Below are 24,378 nucleotides of genomic sequence, written 5' to 3'. Positions count from 1 at the left end.
GGTGAACACAGTTCAGAGCTACATCCACAAATTAGAACTTTATCTTGTAAAGAAAAGACTCCCATGAAACAAAATCCAGAAACACTGCTCATTTTTCTGAGTATGAAAGCATTTTAGAAGTGAAGCTGAAAACTGTCCTCGAGTGTTTTCAGCACACAGTTCAAAAGCCTGCATCCATGACATTCATAGGGGTGCATTAGTGCACATGACATGTGTAAACTGAAACTCTGTCAGGGTTCTGTTAACGTTATATATACATATAAAGGTTTGGGAGGAAAATATGCTGCCATCAAGATGATGTCTTTTTCAGCTTAAGCATTGCTTATTTTAGCAAGATGATGGCAAATTATATATTTTTTTAATTATTTACACTATGACGGCCATAAAATAAAATGGTCTTGGTGCTAAACTGCCATGCATTTATCCCCTACCGATCCATTCCCTTTTCCAACCCAGGTCACTGGAGAACTTTCATGGACACTGGAACAAGAAGCATACACCTTGGCACCTTAGAACATGTGGAATAATAATACAGAAAGCCTGTACGTTCTCTTTGATTTAGAACCTTTAGTATGTTTTACCATTTAGCATAATACAGACTTTAAATTACAAAGCTGCTTGCGTCAGTGTCCCGACCGTTTTGAAAAGAGGGTTGTACATCTCCAGAAGAGGGCTGTAATCTACCCAGCACTTCCTCTGTATCTCAGCCCTCCAACCCCCATCCTCAATTTAGTTGAAATAGAAGCTGCCATTTCCTCCTGTTGAGTGCATGTTTCTCTAACAGAGAGGGCTGGCCTGAGATTCAAAGGCTCAGATGGTTCAATTACAAATGTAAAGGCAATTGAGAGGTTTTATCTAGAGTGTTTTTCATGAAGCCACCAGCGATTGTCAGATCTCTACATGTCTGAGATTGCTTAAAACACCAAAGAATAACGGCTCTCTCAGAAAGGTCGGATTACTAGATGAATTATTTATGCTGTCTATGTGGATGAGGTTTGTTTCTATTACAGCTGAACCAAAATTGCTTTACACAATCCTTTGGTGTGTTTTTTAAACTCTTTTAAATGGTACCAGAAGACTGTTGAACACACAGACCACAGTGTTCCTTCACCATATAATCGGAGATGAACATGATACAGGAAGTGGTATGTTTGGCTCATACATTCAGAGCTTGAGTTTCTTGGGAACCTAAGCAAAACAAGAAGGGGCGCAAACATGGAAAATACAGTTTGGACACGTCATAGTTTTCCTTGTTGTCTCGTTGCCTCCGTGTGAATGAAACTCCCCGTTTTAACCGGTATTGTGCTCACAGCAGGATGTTCATCACAGACGCTCCACAGCTCCACTTCTCTTCTATTAATGCCCCGCCTCGCCTCGCCTTTCGCCCATTCCTCCTCTCCTTCGTCTTTTTCCCCCTCTAAGCCTGAAGCCAGTTTAACTCAGCCACACCAGCTGCCTCTTACTGCCTGACATTATTGCCTCTTCTTCGTCATCCTGCCACCATCTTTCGAGAGAGTGGTTCAGAAGTAATACTAAAAAAGAAAGATGAGTAATTAATCAATTATAAATTAGCCTAATTTATTTGACTAAATGTGAGCTGTCATCTGACTCTTAGATTCATAACGGCATGTAGGTTGTGTATGCTTCTCTAATTTGAGATTCGGGTAACGTGACGAATTTATCTTTGCTCGGTTAGGAAGGGACCTCTTTGCACCTGAATCTTAGCAAATATCAGAGCATTTTAAAAATATAATTTAGACTGCGAAGGACTGACAGTTTGGTTGACGAGAGGCCGACAAACCGATGGTCACCAAGCCAATGAAACTGGATCAATCACCCATTCACACAACAGCTGGATCAGCTGTTTTCATAAGTTGCTTGTGACTGGCCGAAACAAATTGGTATTTTATATTCATTACAGTTGTAAACACAAGCTTTACAGCTGAAGTGTGGCCTTTTCAGGCTAACGCTAATAAAACATCTTCGTCCAAAACAAAAATTCCCAGCGGTGAATCATTTGCTCAGTTACTGTTCCACAGAGCACAGATGCTTATTATTGAGTAACAATCAAATTATCTTGGATTATCGGATTTGGGGCAGGGATAGCTCAGTAGGTAAAGTGGTCGCCCCATGATCGGAAGGTCGGCGGTTCGAATCCACTTAACGGCTACCCTGAGGTACCCCTGAGCAAGGTACCGTCCCTACACACTGCTCCCCGGGCGCCTGCTTAGTGGGCTGCCCACTGCTTCACTGAGTGAATGGGTCAAATGCAGAGAAAAACAAGTAATTTCCCCATGGGGATCAATAAAGTATCCATTATTATTATTATTATTATTATTATTATTTGATTCATAACTTGTGGTATAGCAGGAAAAAACAGGTCAGCTAGATCGCAGAATATAATAAGAAACATGAGGTTTACGGCATATTTATGATTCTTTTGTTGTTTTTGTGTTTATCTAAACATTGGTTCAAAATCTAAAGACAATCAGTTCACCGCTAATTTATTTTCTATTCAGCTGTTTTCTTCAGTACTCATGAATATGAGTTGTGTACTCCGTCATCCTTGCAGCTTCAGCACAAGGCCTGTTCAGCGATACGCATAAAGTGCCACCCATCTGTTATTATTGCATGATTGTACCAGTGTGCGCACAGCCTAGGAATAAGTATTGATGTCAGAGCTTTTCAGAAGTGAAGTAGTCTATCTGAAAGACATTTCAGGTGCAGACAACATAGTAAAACATCAGAGAGAAGATATCCAAAGCAGGATTACTTTTTGACAGACAGTCCAGGGTCTTTCTCTTTTTTTGTTACGTTTGAGCAAAGTCTGAAAAACAAAAATGTCACGGGAGAGCTGCACTGTGGCTGATCACGTGCTCGGACTCCTTTGAAGAAACACGTACAGCATGTAAGTAAGCAAAGAAAAAAAGCCTTTATACTACCCTTCTTCTCAAGGGATACGTGTGCTTCAAAAAAAAGTAAAGAAAACAAGTGTCTACATGAGGGTGCGTGTGTTTAGACCAAGAACAGATTCATGCAATAGATTCAGAAAGAATCAAATCGTTTCTACTTTAGTGAGGTAGATTTAATTGAAATTTATACAATCGCAATTTTGGTCACTCACTCAACACTCAAGCCCCTATAATAATTGAGTAAAGCTGCAATTACAGAAGTATTTGCAAATTTATTGAACTTCTTTTTCTCTTTTGAAAGCTAAATTTCAGTTTCTACTTGTGAAGTGATCTTTATTCATTTATTCGTCACCTTTTCCAATTTCTAAAAGACACCGGTCTTGCTGCTCTCTAGCAACAACTGGCAACACGAGCTCAAGATTACATCATGCAGGTACCTTTGGTCTGCAGTTTGAAAAGCCTGATGGATCAGAAGAAAGTCTGCTAAAATTCTGGATGTGTCTCTTTTTCTGTTTCTCTCACAAAGTCTCCCAGACATCTAAGAGGGGCAGATATACTCTGCACTTTCAACATCTTATCATAAGCAACCCCCTTCCTTAACAATGACTTTCTCTGCCCAGGGTTTCGCTGCTGCTTTTCCCTTTCCTTCTTTCACTACATCCCATATTCCTCTCCTAGTACGTGGAGGCGATAATCCTCTGGGTGGATGATTTAGATGATATGCTAAGGAGTTCATAAGCTTGTCTTTACCTGCATATATTTTGTACTGTGTGCGTAGGTTGTGCATGCTCAATCTGTACTGTATATTTATACAAGACTTTCATTTTCATATTGGAAATGTGGCCAATTTATATTCTTAATCCAATTATATGAGAAAAACATGGTTGTTGTCTGACTAGAGTTTCACAGATTGCATGTTGTGATCAAACCTTTGTTTTTGAAGTGTCACTTCTCATATGCGTTCTGGAAGATGTAGGGTTATTGCAGCATGATGATGATTGTATCAATGCGGCATTGGCTTTATTAACACTCTTTTGACGTTCTCTTCCTTGGCCTGACTTCCCCCTCAGGTAGGGAGTTAATAGGTTTAATCTAAAGTCAGCATGCCAGATGATTAGTGTTGTTAAATCCCAAACTATGTTGTAATGGCATCGACCGGAAAAGCGTTTTGAGTCATTTGTCAAAGCCACTGGAAGGGAAGCTCCCCTTTTTACATTTGCCAAGTGTGTCCACTCTTCCATCATACCTTCCTTCCTTTATCTTTTTCTCTGTTGACAGTTTCCTGCAGGTGCAATGAGACTTGATTATTAGAACGTTTCCTTTTGTCTAACTAAAAAGTAGAGTTTCAAGTGGCTGAAGGAGATGTGGAGACACTGCATGCACACGGTCAAAATGACGTGATTTCAGATAAAGAAACGTCAGCTGTATTCTCTTCACGACGAGTTTGTTGGAACCTCATCCAAAAGTGGTTCTTTAAAAAATATACATGCATGAAAACATGACCTGATAGAAAAAGTTGGTTCACTGCAGACAGAAACACGGTTTGTCCTTGCTTTCCTTTTAAACCTTTCTATTGGGGATCAGCTGTGAGTATGCAGTGGCATTGTGTTCAGTAACGCCGTACCACAATATGGTGCTGAAAATGTCTTTGTTGCAGCGTTGTTGCTATTCCAAGCCAGTTAAGGGGGTTTACAAAGGCAGCTCAGGTTTTTTGTCTGCCATGAGCTATGTGCTTCTGCGAGGGAAGGTATCTCTCATGGCTCTAGTCAACCATGCTTCCATTAGAAAAAAGATGATCTATTGAAATAACGCCAATGACCTCCATCCACCGAGCTTTACTAAAGAACGCATCAGACCATGATTTATTGAATGCTTCACGTCTCTGTGGAGGTCACTGTCTGCTAGAATCTTTTATATATGGTCTTAAAAACCCATCCATACTAATATGTGTCTCCCATTAAGTTTCACGACCGGTGATGCAGTTGATGACATACAACAGAAAAATGTCTATACCTCCAGCTGTTAGAGTGATAGTAAAAAGTGATGTCCTTTAATTTGTTTCGGTATTGATCATGTACTGTTGGCCTTTGTTTCGTTTATCAGTACCAGCCTGGGTATCTGTCCTTGAGTAATTCAAAAGAGGGGCCATTGCACTTACATGTACACATGTAAGATAGCTTCTTTTTTTTAATCTTTCTTTACAGAGATTGGCGAGCAAAGATTCAGCCTGCAACATATTTTTCATTATATACTGAAATAATCAGGTGTATAATGTAGTTTGCATAGCTTTCAATTATTATTTTTTTGAATAACCATTTTCCACAGTCAATACAATTGACATTTTTGCTATATTTTAAAAAAATGAAAAGTCCAAAAATCATTTAGATTATTTTGTAACGTTGTAATTGGAACACTCAGTTACTGTAACCATGGTGTGACATGATAAGAAACCACAAATTCACCATGCAAAAAGAAACTTTTAAAGTGGTTTCAGGAAATTGGATGCTGTGTAAAAATGTCTATTAGAAAAAAGATTGCAATGATTTGAAAATGTGTGAAATTATATATTTAATTGAAAACAGTGCAAATTCGGCATACAAGATGTTAGAAACATTATAAAGTTAAAAAGTGTAAAAACATTTCTGAAATACCAGTTGGACATCTAGACGTTTTTATCATTTTATGTAAGAAATACAAAAATTGCAACATCTTTTCTGGTTACAGCTTTTCCTCAGCTGTGGAACAGAAATGCAGAAGCATGTCATCCATTGATCCCCACTGGAGTTTCTTGAACTTCCCTACGTCTTTCTAATCTTACACAGTAATTGATCTAAAGCCAGTGTGTTCCACAACCCAGTTTTATTTCAATTACTTTTTGATAGAGGTATAGAAGCACCTGTGTTCGTCACAGGATGTGAGACTTCTTTTTGGTGTGGGATGTGCACAAAACATGAGCATAGCTAAGCTGAACGGCAATGATGTGGAGCTCATGCTAGTCTATTTTGTCCAGTAATTTTAATAAAGCTATTGAAACACAAAGTTATTGCTTAGGAAAAAAAAAAGCAAGGCAACATTACTGCACAGTTCAAAGACTGAGGTTTCAATGCAGGCTTTAATGGGGGGGGGTTAGCATTGGGGTTTTTTTTTGGTTTTTTTGGGGTTTTTTGTTTTTTATATATTTGAGAATTTACCCTTACAATTTTAAGAACTTTTTTTTCCTGGCATTATGTCAGGTAGATTATTCTATTCCTTGGCTGCGTTCAAACTTTACCGAGCTGTGACCCCATGCGCAGAGTTACATTCCAAAATATTTAATATATTCTTTTAGCTTAGGTATTCAGCGTGGACACCCACCCAGGGAAAGGTGAACGAATCCTGAAGCTTTCCAGTCATCATCTGTCAGAAGCCTACTAAAATATTGCAGCTTTCAGGAAGTGTGGAGTCTTTCTGGGAGGCTTGCTCTTTTGAAGCCCTGCTATTCCTCCAGCCCTTCTTGTCACAACATTGCACTGGCAGTCGTTACAGTGACAAGCTCAAAGAAAGCTGCCTGGATGAAGAGGCGTGGCCAGATAAGAGCCCTGGCAAGTTCACTGAGCTGTTGACATTTCCTCACAGCAAGTCCCCTGGTTCTAATTGGCTACTGCTGATAAGATTCCCATGTTGTAATTGGCAGCTGCTGATAAGATGCTGTCACCTGCTGCAGTAGTCAGCAGCACGGGGAAATGACAACGACTCAGCAGTCAGTAGGCGGACAGGGCTAAATCCAGGGCCTGAACCTTGTTTTCCAGAGATTCTATTCCAATCTGGGGTTGGCGCTGGCTATGGCAATCGTGCAGACCAGGGAGCAGGTGCTTAAAGAACCTAAAAATACGTCTTATCAATTCGTTTCTTAATATGAATGAAAATGCAGTTTCTCTGCCTTTTTTTAAAGACAATCTGTCTCTGCCTGTGCTTATCTATGCTCTTGTCATTGCTGTGATAAGGGCTGCAGTAATTCTGAAAAAGCTGTATTTCTGTGTAACAATAACATCTGAGCACTATTTAAATCTAAATGGGTACAAACTGCTTTGTGGGTTGTTTCTGTCTGCTGCTAGGCCATTATCTTATGAAATCATATCCATATTAAACTTATCTGTCATAAGTGTTGGGGGTAGCAGGTTGTTCATGCACATTTCCATGAGGACAAGGGTAGGTTGTCTGGCTATTTATAATTCCTTAACTGTATCTAGGTTTTTTGGACATTGTGTGTAAACTGTAATGTTTTGAAGTAGACCACGGCAGACATAACAGAGCTCAAACAAGATTCAAAGAGATCCTGAACTACATGCCACAGACAACTGTGCTGCTTTCTGAGATATTAGGGCAGTATTTGTAGCCAAGTTATCCAGTTACTATCTCCCTGCTACTTCTCTGTGCTGATGAACAGTTGGTCGATTTCAGAAGCAGGTGCAGTTTCAGGGAATGCATCTCTGCTAAACCAGCCAAGTATGGCATAAAGATCTGGTGGAGCTGTGATATCAAAACTCCTCTTTGCATAAAAATGATTGAAAACCAGAACTCCAGAATTACAATTAAGACTACAATTTAGAATGTTTAATGGTTCAGTGTATAAATATCACAACTAGATTTCAGTAGATCAGAGCCAACTGAATCAAGTGCAAAATCCTATTCATTATGACAGGGCAACACTGGGGCTTCCACAGTGCCTGCTCCTGTGTATTTTCAATGCATTAGTTCTCAGTTTGTGGGAACATCACTTTGTTGGAACATGGAATTACACACTAATCAATGTGTATTTATGAGTACAATATTCTCTTTTCAATTAAATGAACTAAAAAACTTTTAATTGTGAAAATATCTTAAGGAAAGGTCCCAGTACTTTGGGGGCTCCATATTGTAGTGGATTACACATTTCAAATTCAAATTTTATTTGTCACACACACACAGCCATACACAGTATGACATGGGGGTGAAATGCTTGTAGCTGTACAATGCCCGACCATTAAATGACAGAAGAAAAGTTTTACAATATTTACAATTTACTACAAAAATGTACAAATTAATTTAGGAATTTACAGTAAAGAATGTGCAAATAGCAGAAGAGATTATAAAGATAAGGATTATAAATTATAGGAATTATAGGATTATAGGAAATGTGTGGTGGTGCGTGTGGTGACGTGTGTGAGAGTCCAGTCTTATAGTGACGTGTTTGGGAGAGTCCAGTCCTACACCTGGTTCAGGCCCCGAATAGCCTGGGGGAAGAAGCTCCTCCTCATTCTCTCTGTTTTGGCCTTAAGGGAGCGGAAGCGCTTCCCAGACCTCAACAGTGAGAAGAGTCCATTGTTGGGATGGGAGAGGTCCATCATAATCTTCCTAGCTTTGGACTTGCACCGCTTGGTGTAGATGGACAGCAGGTCAGGGAGCTCTGATTGAATGATGCGTTCTGCCGAGCGCACCACCCTTTGCAGATCTCCTCTGTCCTGCTTGGTGCTGTTCCCAAACCAGGTGCAGATGTTTGCCGTCAGGACGCTCTCGATGGTGCAGGAGTAGAAGTTCTTGAGCACCTTCAGTGGCAGATGGAAGTCTCTAAGTCTTCTGAGGAAGAAGAGACGCTGACGGGCTTTCTTAACCAGGGTGTTGATGTGACAGGACCATGACAGGTCCTGAGTGATGTGGACACCCAGGTATCGGAAACTGTCCACTCTCTCCACTGGCGTGCCACTGATGATGAGGGGTTTGTAATTCCTCGCCTGCTTTGTAGTGAAGCACATTTACTTAAAAAGCAAAAGGTTGCTGGTTCAGTTCCAGCTGAAGATGAATATCCCTTTTAGGCTGGTGTAAAACTAATTTTATTTGCTTTTAATCTCTGGTCACTTGGTTTTATAGACACTGGAACCTTTGTGGGGATCTTGATACAATCACCGTTACCAAAGAATGAGCTTATAAGGGAAGTATCTGATGTAAGGTACAGCTTCTGTATCGGTTCTTCGGTTTCCAGCAAATTCCATTGTCACTCACTTCCCTATTTGGCCCACCTGTCAACAGGTCAGCATTTGGGAGGTGTACAGGTCACCTACATGCACTGATGCGCAGTTAGGATTTTGGAGGATTGCACAGGTGCATGTCTGTAGAGGGTGAAAACCACTCTGTTTGCTATCCGAACAAAAATGTCTACACAGATGGACATATTTGCTGGACCATGAATCTTTACAGGTCCATGCTGTCATTAACAACGCTGAACTTAATTTGTCCAAGTTCCTGGGATAGTCATGTCACAAAGATTCACATTTTTTTCACCTTATCCCAGGTCTTTACTCATTCTTGTGCAGCTGACTGTGCTAAATCCGGGCCACTTTCTTTCTGTAGAAATTTTGGTCTATTTGGACATATCTCAGGCTATACTCATAGATTTAGCAGATGTTTTTGCTGGCAGAAGTAGCCTGAGGTCTCATGGGTATGAGCTGGAACTGCTGATAAAGACATTTTTGCACTATTGTGTCCTTAGCCTCAAAATCCAAGTAATTAATGCTTTCAAAACTCTGACTAAAGTTTCTACACTCCTCTTGACTTTACTTCCTTTCTGCCTTCCTTGAACTGCGGGCCATAGTTTCTTGCAGTCCGTATAATTTTTTTTGATTGATCTTCAGGAAGTAATTATGCTTCTGTCTTTATATACATAAGCGACTTTGCCAGGCAGAGTTTCCATGTGAAACTTGCTACAGCTCCCAGAGTTTGTCATTGTTTGTAGATGTCTCAAACAAATGCTTTTGCTCACAGGCACCAGGACGTCCAGTGTCACTGGAGTTCAGCTTCACAGTAAATTGTTATCTGTCAATCTTAAAGATTTGTTTCACACCTTTTTCTTTGCCTACTATTCTACCTAGCAACAGCAGAGAAAACACGAGTTTAAGGTTTATTGTTGACCATGTACACATAAAAAATTGTTTCATGAGGCACTTTTTTCTTATATTTTCTCCTAAAGGAAACTTTTTTTTTTTTTTAATTCTGATTGACGATTTCAGGTCAACGACCAAATGTGACTCAATAAAGTTTAGCGTTTCCATTTAACAAAATTTAACAAGAACAGTGTTGAATGCCCTTCTCTGCCTCTCTGATATCTCCTTACACACAGCTCTCTATTGACTATCGGTTTCAGTTTATTGCTATTGGTGTTTCTTTATATGGAGCCAGAATAACAAGCTGTCCATGTGGCCAATAATAGTCACACTTGGAATCACCTGAGTTACACTAATGAGTAAGTGACTGAGTGCGAGCTATAATTGCCATGGTAACCACTGACAACAAATTATTTGCCATCAAATTTAAATTCGTGTAAGTAGACTGGTGATCACATGGTTTGGTTTGAATGAAATCGATCATACAAATACTTGTAGTTGCTTAAAGCCTTCGCTGTCAACAAGTTATGAAATAATTGTGCCTGAACAATTTTTTCTCAGTGACTTTATGTAATTATAAAGATTTTACAAATACCAATGAAACGATATAAAACTGACTCTTTAAGGTAACTCGGTGGACATTCACTTTATCTTTAGGCTGAGCTGATGGAGACACACTGTCTGTCAGAGGCTTGTAATTGTTTCACAGTTTGCTTCAGGACTGTTCCAGCTGTTGATTAACCACGACCATCAAACGCATTTTCTTTCCAAGAACGGCATAACAAGCAATGGGGACCTAAAGCACTGTTACCGCAACAAAGAATGACAGTCATACAACTTTTTTTTGTTTTTTGTCTCAGGCCCTGGTCTCTAGTTCTGACAGTTTAAACTTCAAAGAAGAAAGAAAAGGGATTATATGAAGCGCTTCAACTTGTTTTTCTTTCTCAGAGTTGTCAAGCTGTCCTTCAGGCATCAGTAACTACATTCAATTCATGTCTCTTGTACTAACCGAGGGTTTGGCTGCATAATGACTACTTTTTAAACAATGAGCTAAAGGCTTCAAATTGGGCACAGGCTGACTGCAAAGTATCAGTCCCGAAGCTTTGATTGGATAGCGGTCACCGCATTCACTTAATGCATCACAGTGTGTTATGTTTTAATATTCACCTATTAAAACTGTACTACCGTGAGAAGACATGTTTTATAGGTTTGGTTTTTATGTTTCATCTATAGCATAATCTCTTCCCTAACTCACATCCTCTGATCGAGGTCTACCTCTGGCTGTCTGGCATGTTAGCAAATTTTCTTTAAGCTTTTCAAATTTATTATTATATACTGTATATCTGCTCTATATAAATACTCACATAAATCTTTACTTAGGGTATCCTTTTCTCCTGCTTATCCTCTTGGGATGATGAAAGACATGAGCACTGACAGAACTGAGGAGATTAATAAGGCCCTCTGAACTTCACACTTGGTCACTCTTGAGATTTCTGCCTGTGAAACCTGAGGGTGGAAAAAAGGCTGCAGATTTCTCTTGACACTACCTTTGTTTTTAGGTTTTCCTCTGCTGTCATGCAACAGTTTAAAGAAGGGAGGGGTGGGGGAACCTTTAAGCTTGTGTTTCAGAACAATAAATAAGATCCATAGCTAATTGTGTGTCTGTGCAGTAAAGATAAATCAGGGTTAGAGGGGAAAGCTTTATTTGAAGGGCAGTAAACACCAGTATCAAGTATGTTCTTACTTTTTAACCCTCTTCTGTGTTGAGATGATGTTTACAAGAGTGTTAAAGGGCACTGACTGGCAAATACAAAGAGGCGAAAGTGTTTGCATTCTGAAGGGAAGGTCTCAGAAGGCCATGATAGAGGCCATTGTATTGATTGTAGCTCTGTTTTAACAATTTAATTTTTCAAAGTAATATCTTCCACTACTCTTCTTGTGCAGTGAGTAGCGGAAGGAGGTTCAGATTTTTAATTTAATCACCAAGAGGGTTATCATGTTGCACGTCAATAGGTTTCATAGTACATCCAGGAATGCCAGGCTTACTACTGCCTCTTGTCTGCAGTAGCACTAACCTCCAATAACTGAGCACAGAGAGATGTTTTTGGGGTTTTTTGCCTTAGACTGTGTGCTTGACATCACATGTGGGATCAATTATACTGCACAGCTGTTCAGTTTCTCATCAGATGTAACCAGCTTTGAACTACAGGCTGTAGTACAATTGGGATTTTATGCATTGTTTTCCCCTAAAACTGGAGGCTTTCCATTTTTTTTCTTCCCCCCTTGTCCAAGTTGCCATCTGATCCATCCTCAGTTGGCAGCATTTTTCACTGATCCTTGGTTTTTGCTTTCTTTTGATTTGGCATCATGGTTTAGTCATTAGAGACAATTTCATACATATTATAGGGGACTAAGCCAAGGCAGAAACCACCAAGATGACGTTTTCTTTTTTTAATTAACGTTAGCGTTTCTTGAAGTTGTAGAATTTCAAAATACAGATATGCAGTATGTGAAAGACATTTGACACATTTCCTTTGAACAATTTAAATTCTGACAATTGGTCTGCATGATTGCATTTTAACATGAATATTTTCACATGCCGATTAGTGGCACCTACTTTTTTTTGTTTCAGTTAGTTGGCCGTGGCAAACAGAGAGAGCTGGGAGTGTCAGAGACTGGGTTAGCCTCCCTTTACAAGAGTAGATTGTTGACTTAGCGATGTTCAGATGTCATTTTAATTTAAGAGTGGAGAGCCAAGGCCTACCTTTTCTGAACCAGAGGCCATCAATACAAATATTTAATGTTAAGTCATGCACTTAAAATTTAAACTTCAGAAATTTTAACTGAAAAGTTGAATTCAATTTCAGAGCTCTTCTCAGAGCACGCAAGTGTTTAATACTTACCAACTTTAGGACCTGTTAGAACCTAGATGAAGTCAGAAACAAATTCATAAATGTTGACTCCTCATTTTAAGGATATAGTAATGAGAGTGATGCTTAGCTACCTATTCTAAGCTCCTGCATTACTCTGCAGAGAAAACTCATTGCTGGGTCTGTTCTCCTTTGGTGTGTCTGTGAACCAGTGCGAGACAGTAAGAAGCTGTAGTGTTTAATGTTTTCTCTGTGGTATAAATTAAAGCTCTGTTGCATTATTCAGCTTTTGTTTAAAGTCGTGTTTTATTTCAGCTGTCTTACCTTATGGACTTACCTTTGATGTTGAGTTTAGATGAAGCTCAACTACTGTTGTTTCTCCGTGTACGTGATTGTTTTCAGGTGAACATACAGCCTCTGCAGGAGAGATCGAAGTTATACAAATTGCTCATAAGTAACATTTTGACACGATTATTAATGAATGAGAGAGTTCATTTAAAATGTACATGAATCTGGGTGTCTTATTTCATCAATGTCCATAATAATATATACATTAAATGCATTGACATTTCTGCTTGAGCAGAGTAATGTGAAGTAGATTAGGTCACAGGAAAGTTAAACACCATTTTTAATATCTAACGACACGTACGCTTTGTACTAAGCTTTCGTGAAAGCGCTCCAGGACTTTCCCCCCAATTACGTCTCACAAAAGGTCTCACTTATTTTCCCATTGTAATCAGCCAAGCAAACATTATAATAGTTTTTAATTGTTACCATTCATTCCTCTGTTTTCTTTACCGCTTATTCACTTAGGTCATCGAAGCCTGTCCCAGCTATCATCACGTCAGAAAAAGCTGATCTAAAATCTGATTAAAAGTATTGGTACTTTCAGTGCATGCTTACCAAATAGTAAAAAAATAAGAATAAATAAAAAGAAGAGAGAGAGCGCTGTTACAGAGTCAGGGTGGCGCATTTCTGGTCTGACCAGAGGCGCTGTTTAAGGAGTACATGATCTGTGACTGCTCTCATTGGTACCTTACAGTATGTGTCACATTCATCTCTGTCACCCTGATGATTCTTACCAGAAGTGTTTGGCTTTTAAGCCACTGGACACCCAAACACAGACTCTCAGGAAAAACAAAAGAAAAACCGACACAGACCAGGCCACAGTGTCGCTGAGTGTGGTCAACCGGAACAACATCCTGTTTCTCAGCTACTCCAAGAACTCTAAACTGCCTGGAAATCTGTGGAGTCTGGTGACATGCAGAACATGTTGCTTGGATTTAGTGGTTCTTACTTTGCATTCCGGCGTATATTGAGCAAGGGGACAAATACTCGTTTATGCCAGACATGCAGAATGTTACATTAGCCATCTGTTTAGTTATCATAAAGGTAGCAGCTAGCGGCTGTGGCTAATTAATAAAACAATAACACTAATGTTGGAGGCAGTCCTGCCCATCTGTAACATTAATCGGTAGGTAAAGATTATTTGTAAAGCGCTTTGAAGGGATATATTGTTACAAAGTGATGTACAATCAAAATAATAACAGATTAAGAATATTAGAAATAAAATGGAAAGCTAAAAAAAGTGAGCAGGAATACAAAACCCCATAAAAATACACTAAAGGAAAGAAGACTGAAAACAGTGACTCAAGAAGTATCTCAAAAAAGACCTCCTTAAATATGAAAGCAGCGAACTGCTTTTTTAAGGAGTCCACAGAGTCGGCTAACCAAAGTTAGAGTAAACTCTGTGCCACAGGCTGAAAAGCTGCCCCTCCCGGTCACAACCAATTGTAAAGTAAATCCTAAAATCTACTGGGTGCTAGTGTGAAGAATACAAAGTAGAACTAATGTGAGCTTAAGAGGTGTTGATAGTTGGGCAGCAGCAGCATTTTGTATAGCTTGGAGGCAAGTAAGCGGTGATTTGACTAAGCTTATAAATAGGCCATTATCATAATTTAACAGGATAACATAATTATTTGTGTCCAAAAAGTGTTTCTCTTAAAGTCCCAGATGTGAAAACAGATGTGTACAGTGTGTATCATATCAACTCTGATTGCTCAGCAAGGAGCTGTAGTGCCAAGTCATAAGAGCAGCACTACGTGAGACAGCCTAAAACTCTGTCCTTTCTTGTTATGCACTGCCAAAGAGAATGTTGCTAATAATAATACTGCTGGAGATGCCCTACAGTTATGAGTGTATGTCTTTATTTTTTGCCCAGCATCAGATGACTTAAAAATAGTGCCACCGTTTATGCACTGATGTTATTGTTTGATTGTTTTTAATTGTTCAAAAGAATGCATAAGTGAATAAATAATACTTCTTAATTTTTTTGTCATTCCACATGTGCTATCAAAAATGACATCAGGCATAAGGTTGTGTCCTAGATATCGAAATCTGGCACTGTGACAACAGTAATAATAATAATAATAATAATAATAAATTTTATTTATGAGCGCCTTTCAAGTCACCCAAGGACACTTTACAATAGGATAAAACACTTAGTAAAACAATGGCAGAATAAGAACAATAAAATACAAGCACAAGATAAAATGAACAAACAGTGGATTCACAGTGAATATGCAGATTTGAATAGATGAGTTTTGAGTTGGGATTTAAACTGGGGGAGAGAACCAGTGTTTCTTATTTCAGGGGGCAGAGAGTTCCACAGCCTGGGAGCAGAGCAGCTGAAAGCTCTGCTTCCCACGGTGGTGAGGCGGAAGGAAGGTACAGTAAGCTGGATAGAAGAAGAAGAACGAAGTGAACGGGCAGAACAGGTGGTGGTTAACAGGTCAGAAAGGTCAGAAGGAGCAAGGTTATGAATGGCCTTGAAGGTGAGCAGAAGAAGTTTGAAAATTATCCGGAACTGTGAAGTGAAGTGAAGTTCCTGAAGAACAGGTGATGTGCTGGTAGGAGGGGTTCTGGTGATAATGCGAGCAGCAGAGTTCTGAACCAGTTGAAGCTTATGGAGGGATTTTTGGGGGAGACCATGCAAGAGAGAATTGCAGTAGTCAATACGGGAGGTAACAAGACTATGTACAAGAATGGACGTAGACTGGGTGGAAAGAGAAGGAAGCAATCTGTTAATGTTACGTAGATGGAAGTAGGCATAACGGGTGAGATTATTGATGTGAGATTTATAGGAAAGCGAACTGTCTAGGATGACACCAAGGCTCTTAACCTGAGGTTAAGACAGAGCTGTGACACGTGAGTTCACCGTTAGACACCGTGGCCGTTAAAGTTATAACATGATAACTTTAACTGGGCAAATGCAAACCCATCATGTCAAAGCTTCATTCCATGTAAAACTGCATATATCCTAAATTAAAAAGAGGAAATAATTATATGCCCTGCCCGCTATTTGTGGAAATATGAGAACAAAAGTAAAAAGATGTTGTAATGAACCCTCATTGTGCGTAGAGAAAATGCATGTAGGGTGAAGCATAGTTCATCTGGTTCAAGTAGTTTGTTATTTAAGCACTTAACTTTGTGTAGCACATAAATTGGTGGCACAGATCCCGGAGGATTTAATACCATTTTCACATTTTTCTTTTGCACAACTTGAAATGAGCAAATTGCCTATTACACCTCGCTCCTTGAGATTGATGTTCTTGTATTACTGCGTTTCTTCACATCTGTACCATTAGATTACCTACTCGCAAATCAGTATTTAACGACGTGACAGCTCGGCCAGCTTAAAATATTCCAGATTCATAGTCTCTGCCGCTGTCGCTCATACCCTCTCCAGGACACTGGAATAGGCGCTGTACATCATTTGCACATTAAAATGAGAACCCATTTCTTCCACTCAGTAATGAGATCTAGGACTTGGTGTTTTTTAACGGGTGCCGTCTAAATGCCAGATAGGTATCTGGAATGAAATGCACCTCACAAACATTGCGTATGCCATGCGTCAGCCTTTATACAGTTTAATGTAGTGCTTCACTGTTCATTGTTCATGTTTAAATTAATAAGCTGGCAATAGAGTTTTACATTATATATCGCGTCAGTGATTCATTGTGCATGTTCAAATTAATAGGCCAAGAAATGAAAAGGAAGACGCAGCCCTACTTCCATTCCTAATGTTAGTCTCACAGATTTCCCAGCTGTCTCGTGTTTTTGTCCCAGGTGTGACAGAAATACAGGAAAATAATCTGCTTCTCTGTAATTGGGCAAATCCACACTGTTGTCATTGTGGACAGAACGATGTTGGCTTTCTCTGTAGATATGTTCATTAAAGTGACTTCCTGTCTTTCAGAGCTCATCATTCCTACAGATTAGCAGCAGCTGTTTTTGTTTCATCATTAAAGTCAGTCCTACAATCAGTTTACTCCTGCGTCCAGTCAGGCCTGCAGCACTTCTTCTGCTTCCAGCAATATTTCAGCTAAGGATGTTTTCAGTTGTGATGATTAAAGAGATTCTGAATAATCGATTGTGCGTTAACTTCCAAAGTAACACAGTGCATTTGATGTTTTGCCAAAGAATGACTTCTTCTGAGTGGTATATGGCAGAGGAGGAAGGGGAAAAACGTGATTGTTGTATTTATTCCCAGCCATCCATAAATCCATCCGTTTATCCACTTTCTACCCCAATCCAAGGCCGCTTCACGGGGTCAGCACCCTTCCAGCTAAAATGTATAATTTGCCCAAACTTTCTGTCTAGTGCTTTTAATTTTTCCTTCATAGAGTTGTCGTCAGTCAATACATAGGGAAAATGTTAGTTTCAGTAAGAACTGGGCAAGTGGACCATTACAGCAGCAGACCTGGGTAACTTTGATATGGAATTGTTCTGCAGCTGTTTGTAAATGTTTGCCAGCGTTATGGTTTCTGATTTATTTCAGGCTCCTCAGAAGTCTGATATTTATTGGACGGCAGATATTGTTTTGTGGTGCAGTAATTAAGGAGCTAGCAGTCAAGGGGATTGTATGGGAGACGAGGCAGAGCCCAGAAGCTTTGGGAGGAAGCAACAACGAAATCATTTGCCTGCTGTTGCTTACCAGGGCTGAAGCCGACGTAGCAAAGATTCTGCAACACAATTGATTGTGCAGCAAGTTGAAGCTTGTTTTGCTTGGTGGTGTACAGATGCATCCACCGGTATCATCTTAGCATAAAACTTCATATTTCGACCAATCAAAATGTTCAGAATCACCTGTGTATGTGGGAAAGCACTGCAGGAAACTGCACTGTGAGTTTGAAGCTTTTGCACAATTTCATCCAACAATGCAAACCAGTAAATTATACATTTCAGGAACTTCCAAAGAAAGTGTGGAAGAGAGTCTTCATTGATTTCCTTACCAAGCGCCAGCTTTAGAGACATACGATACTTTACAAGCATCCGATAGAGGCCCCAGCCCCCATCGCATTATTGAAATGCCTTGATAATATTGATGTGGTCAGGTTTCTACTCTGTTTGTGATCTCTCTTTTTCTCTCTTTCATGCTTTTTATCTCCCATCCCTCTTACCCCACCCCAAGATGTCGGAGTAATCTGTTCTTGTCTGTCACCTCTCTCAACCCGATAAGGAGGGGAAGAGCCATGCTCCCGTCCAGGAACGGATGTTTCTCCTTGACAACATTGACGCAAACACAAGGGCCTCTGCTCTATTTGTATAAAAATAGCTCCAGATAAGGAAGTAGACATTGAAGTTGTTTACTATAAGTAATATGCCTATCACTGAAGTCTTCAGAAAGACCTCTTTTAGTGAGATGAATGCTGATGTCCACTGTGCATCACCGCGTCTGTTTCTGTTTCTCAGTCATTGCCACTTGTCATATTGTGGGTTTATGGCTCTTCAACCCCCCCGATGTGCGCTAGTGTGGCGTCTTTGCTTCATAGCGCAGTCTAATCATGCAATATTTTCTTAAAAGACACAACAGCAGCATTGAGCCATTTCAAATCCAGCGATGAAACTCATTTGGGGAATTGAAATTAGGCATTTAGCTGTACTTGCTGAGCAAAGCTTGTTGGAGTCATGAGAGAGCAGCAGTAATTTGTTGGTTTATTATGTCAGCAGTATTATCCAGTTACTCTCAGCGTGGATGACTTGTTGGGATGAGCGAATTAAAGCATGGGTTTTATCATTTTTATTACAAACATATTAGCAACAATAGCAGCTTTTGTTGAGTCTTTGCTCTCACTAGTGTGCTCGCAGTGGCACAATAACTGTAATTCATAGCTAGAATGAAAATATGGAACTGTGATTCTTACGTTATTATGGGTCAGCGCATGATCAACACTTTGTAGTCTTACAGATATTATATAAAAGAAGCCGTTTACTAAAAGGGAAGATCTATGCAGCATCAGTACATAAGGGTGTTGCAGTTTGACTGTTTGTGCTTTGCTTTGTGGCGACAGTTTCATGTGGTTTGTAGTGAACAACGAACCCGTTTTCCTTTATCAGTTAAAAATTGGCACATTTTTATAAGGAAATGCCTTTTTATTTAAAAGTTCTGCAGAGAAAGTAGTATTTCCTGCACTTTGATTAAGCAGTGGAGTCTTTATAAGCGTGAGCGCTTGATTGGACTATAATATACATTATGCATTAGTCATTAGATATGCATTGGTCTCTTAGTATTTTTTTGTGGAGCTGGAATTTCACCTCTGCTGAGAATTGGTGTTGGGGTTAGTTTTTCCAATCCAATTTTAGAGTCCGTAATTTGATTTGACAACCTCCGCTGCCACCACCTCACTAAACCCACAGTCACCTGTTGGACACAAAGATACACTCTCAGCCATCAAATTGCAATGAATTTATTTGCAGTCAGTTGCTGGGAGTATTTTGTAACACCTATTTTCAGCAGCACTGCATTATGGTTAAAATCTTAAGGCTGTTTAGCCCTCTGTACAATGAACAATGCCTGAGGTTGCCTCTTATTCACATTTGCCAGGTGATGAAATTTCTTCCTACGTCACCGTACAGCACCATGAATCTTGTAGTTTGTAGTCGGCTATTTGACAGACAGCGTCTGTATTTAAGGCGGTTTGGCTTTTGTATTGCTGTAAAATAATATTTCTCCTTATTTTTCTTCAAATAAAGCTAATGTCTGGGAAAAAGTCATGGACACAAGTGCAAGATGCTGAAAGAAAAAGTTGGATAAGCAGTCACAAAAAAATATCTGTCTCGACATCACCAGCAGTGCTAAATGATTACAACGTCAAACTAACCTAACAGATCTGAGACTCTCTCTCAGCACTCGTCTCTCATTAATGATTTTATGTATCAGAAACACCGAGGTGATTGAAAGTGAAACAGCACAGGGAGTTTCTGACCCCTTTCCCCCCCCATGAGGCCAGACTGTCTTCAGGCCTTGTCTGTCATCTTTACGTCTTCACTTTGTTGTCCTCTTTTTGGGTCCTAAGTGAGACGCAGTGCAGTATAACACTCTGGGCATTTTTGCCTTTGCTACCACTAATTACCAGACCCCTACTAGTTTTATCATAATTAACAGATCAAAGACGCAGAAAGAAGGGCAGTCATGCATTATTAAACACACACACTCTGTACGTATATGTGCCTGTGTATGTTAGTCACGTAAGTCATTGAAAAAATCGTGATCTTTATGAACCGATTTATCCGTTTTGAGAAGGTTTTCATAATTTATCAAAGATAAAGTCGTACAAATTGTCCTCAAAAGGAGATTTTCTACTATTGCGTAAGTCTGATCTTCGTGGTTTTAGGCTCTAAGTATTTTTCACATATGAAGTAGTTTTTTTATTATTTATCTCACATACTCAGAGACAGTTGCAGATAAACACACAGACCTCAGGAGACTTCGGGAGAGGTTTAGGTTAAAGATGTATCAGTTGTTCTGCACATTGCGTCTTCTGCATTAAAGGCATCTAGGGCAGTCATTTTTTCTTTCCTTGTAAATGTATGTTACTGTACTCATGATTCTTGATGGAAAGTGGCAGATTTCTCTTCCAATGTTTTGCTTGAAACTAACAAGTCAGAACATAGTGTGGAACAAATATTTGGGGTATTGGTTTTTCATTTGGTTGGAGGACATGCAGTGAACTTTAAATGTGCTTATCTGTCAGCTCAACCACTTTGTGTTCAGCAATGGAATAATATAATACATGATTGTGGGTTTTTGCTGTTCCTGCTTTGTGGTAATGACTATCATCAGTCCTCTGTGCTTTATTTAGTGCAATGTTGAAGTTCGGTTCCATTTTCTACTTTACTCTTCCGTCAGCATCACATCTATTAAGTGACCTGTTCTTTCTGTTTTTGTCTCTGCTCCGTATCTTTTATGCTCCCTCTTGAGTTCACTCTCTAGGGGCTGTAATAAACCTGTAGTTAGCTGTTAAAACCGTGTGCATTTTAGACTAAATGGCCCCCAGCGTCCCTGTGCCTGCTGTTGGGGCTTACGGCCAATGGGCCTTTAAATGACTTAATTTCCTATCTGCCTCCTGGGGGACCTTTTAGCGAAGCTAAAAGCTGGTCACAGCCCGCAGAGAGTGTCAGGAAAGACTTGGAACGGGTGGACCCCGGCTGAATCAAAATCGCTATTGCTCTAATTGCCACTGGCAAAATCCGTAATACAGACATGTGTCATAGTGATGTGGAGGTGCACACATGTTGGTCTTTTCACAGCATGTCCATTAGTATTTGTTACTGTTAGCATGCAGTCATCATTTTGAGTTTTGCTGCTTAACAAATCAGTAAGAATACAAAGCGGTTGTTAATCATTTTTATGCAGTAAAAGTAAAAGAAAATAGCTTTTTTGAAATTTGACCTTCCCAATTTTCATCTAAGTTGTTCAAGCTGTTGCTGTGAATTTTGGACCTTTTTGGATAATAATTTAGTGATTAATAATCAAATCAGATAAGATGTCACTACTTTGGAAGACATGGGGACATGCTGTGAATAGGCCTTGCTGTCTTTGAAGCTAGACACTCGTAACCGGACTCAGTATATTAGGCATTTGTGTCATCCTAGATATTAAATGTTCAGCTTTATGTGGTGCACACGTTACTTAAGCTAAGAGCTGAAACTGTATATAAGTTGCTATAAGTTTTCCCAAGTCATTTGACCTTGATGAATACTCTTAGATTCTGTGAGTTATTTAGGCACTTTTTATTCCATGCAGACAATTGGCTGCAAAGCAAAGTGCTCTAATCCGTGTTTTCACCAACATTGATTCTGTTATTGGCTCCCTCATCCCAGGCTCCCTTTCCTCTTTTCTGCCAAGGTGAACTTGTGCACTGTGTTTATCTGTTTCTTGGTGTGTGCTCACACATGTGTCTCCCTGTGTTGATCCTTCAGCAGTTGTTTGCTGTTTCTCCCCGAAGATCACTTACATCGATGCGATGGTGTAGGATGATTGCTTCAGGGGGAGCCAAGGCCTGTCCTTAGGGTCATAACAAAATTAAAATTCCTTTAAATATTGACATACAGGGGATGCAAGTCAGAAAAATATAATTGATTTATGAAGGACAGAGTGTATGTCTCCGAGACAGTGGATAGCAGGGTGGTTCGATGCAGGATGGGCAGCAAAAGACTGGAACAGGCTACTGCAGCTGAATTTACTTGACCTGCCACTTGATACTTTAACTTCTTTGACCTAACTAGTCAAATGCATGATAGTTTGAATGTGAGCACCACAATCAAGAAGTACACTGACCTTTAGTGAGGATTTAAAAGTACTTTTTAGAGTGTTGGGCAAAAAAATTAAATTTAGAAAGAAAAATGAAAGCCCTCCTGCAGTTCTCCCCTCTTGTTCAAAGCCCCACCCATCACAGGAAACTCGGAAAAGACCACCACTGAGTCTGTAACAGTCTGCGTCTGTATGGTATGAAAAGACCATGTTGTAAGCTAGTTTTTATTTAACCAGGCAAGAGGACTCTGTTCGGTTGAGGCTGTCACCTGTCAGCCCTGGGTGTGTGTTTGTGTTAGCACTGCAGGTTTCTGTACTGTAAACTGCAGCACAGCTGTTCACCAGAGCTCACAGCCACTCTTCTCTTCCTTTATTCTAACGCCTCAAAAGTGTCCCCAGTTAATAGGGTTGTGTTAGTTAACAAGCCTGTGAAGTCCTCGTCAGCAGCATTATCACAGCGACACACACAATGTGGGTTTTATCGGGCCTCTCTATGGCAGCGACAGCAGACGGGTCTGAAATTAGCAGCTCTGAGAGGAAAGCAAAGAGGCACACGGCATTATTCCACATTCCCAGCTGTGTCTGAACACCAGGAATACCAATATAGCAGTTGTTGTTCGTCAGACGCACACATTCGTGCACGCGGAGCAGACAGTTAGCACCACAGTCAGCTCTGTCACAGACCTTCTGAGGCGTGAAGTATGTGCAGGCTACAGCTCTTCTCATTATTAGGACTGTTGCCACAGCAACTTACAGGTCTGTCAGAAAGAAAAAGGTCAACCGGAGGAAAGAATTCAGAAGCATTTAGGGCTCTTGGATGGACTGCAGATGGAGAGAATAGGTCCCTGGTTTGTGTTCATGTTGGCTTTTTTTATTATGGTGACCAGAATATGCTTTATTATGCAACACTTGGAAGCAAAACCACAGATCTGGAGTTGTCTGTTTGAGATGAAATGTGCATATTTGTCCTTCTAAGTTGGAGAGTTTTCAGCTTGTCAAGGTTTAGTAGCAGACTGCCTGGCAAACGTGTGATAGAATCAGGATTTATGCTCCTCGCCTTGATAATCTTGGTTTAGCCTTTATTATTTTCTTACTCTGGTTGCAAAAGAAAGCTCAGATCTTTCATTGGAGAACTTATTGGTGTACATTTTTGTGTTGATATGTGCGAGTGTCCTCCTTCTCCCCCCCCCTCCTCCTCGTGCCTTTCTAAGGCATCTGGCGCCATTTCAGCACACTCACAGAGGCAGAATGTGTCAAAAGGCCAGGCTGTTGAACCTCTGTGCACCAACTGAACAAACGACAACACGAGGAAAAATAGATTCTCTGTGACAGCGCTGCTGAAATCACTGTGGTCAGACTGACTGCAGGGTCACGGTAGCCTCGCCTCTCCTCGCCTCAGACAGAACACAGACTTAAAGCAACAATTTGGCAACTAGACATGCCACGACAGCGCTGCACACTTAAAAACAGTCGTTTACCTCGGTCTTCACCACAACATGGCTCTTCTTCTGCCGTTACCTTTTTGTCATGGTGATTTGAAAGTCACTTGACTGATGCTGACGCTTTTCCTTATCCCTTTTTGTGTGTGTTTGTCCTTTTGCAGAAGGCATCTGCAACATGACAATGGACTCCAACTCGATTACAATGCCGATGTCAGACCCCAACGCCTGGGCGACAGCTATGAATAACCTGGGGATGCCTCCCATGGGAATAACTGGACAGCCACTCATGCCAGGTACCAGATTTCTCCATATAAGAACCAATCTTGTGTTGAAAATGTGACTCTGTAGCATGAAATATGAATATGGGAGGAGTTGTCCTCATATAACACAGTTGAATTGCATCAGTTTGATTTTACACATGTTGGAAACATCATTTTGCTGTCTGCAGTTCCCAGATATTGGTTTCCCAACACCAAGTATGTTTTGTTTTTGTTGAATTGAATTATTGCATTTATTGCAGTTGCATTTTTGGCATAATTACCTGATTTCTTCTCATCTAAAATGGTGATTTATGTTGAAGTGCTCGCTTCAGAAATGTAGCTCTAGTTGTTAATCCATTCCCTTGATAATTATTTTATTCATCATGGCTACAGTGTTTTCCTT

At 40.0% G+C, this 24,378-nt stretch overlaps 1 protein-coding gene across 9 annotated transcripts in view; it reads left to right on the top strand.

Moving 5' to 3' along the window:
• enox2 (ecto-NOX disulfide-thiol exchanger 2) overlaps nt 1-24,378 on the top strand; it is a 193,652-nt gene that overhangs the window by 108,810 nt on the left and 60,464 nt on the right. For 8 of the 9 annotated variants that reach the window (XM_024805276.2, XM_014412632.3, XM_024805279.2 and 5 more), the window contains one exon: nt 23,877-24,008. In XM_024805276.2, the coding sequence (XP_024661044.2) occupies nt 23,877-24,008 (132 nt within the window). Of the gene's footprint in view, nt 1-6,622; nt 6,761-23,876; nt 24,009-24,378 lie in introns of those variants that run through there. The other variant, XM_024805283.2, reaches the window with a different exon arrangement.

Source organism: Maylandia zebra, linkage group LG2 (assembly GCF_041146795.1).
Source record: "Maylandia zebra isolate NMK-2024a linkage group LG2, Mzebra_GT3a, whole genome shotgun sequence".
Lineage (NCBI taxonomy): Eukaryota > Metazoa > Chordata > Actinopteri > Cichliformes > Cichlidae > Maylandia > Maylandia zebra.
This window is presented reverse-complemented; position numbering and strand designations above follow the sequence as displayed.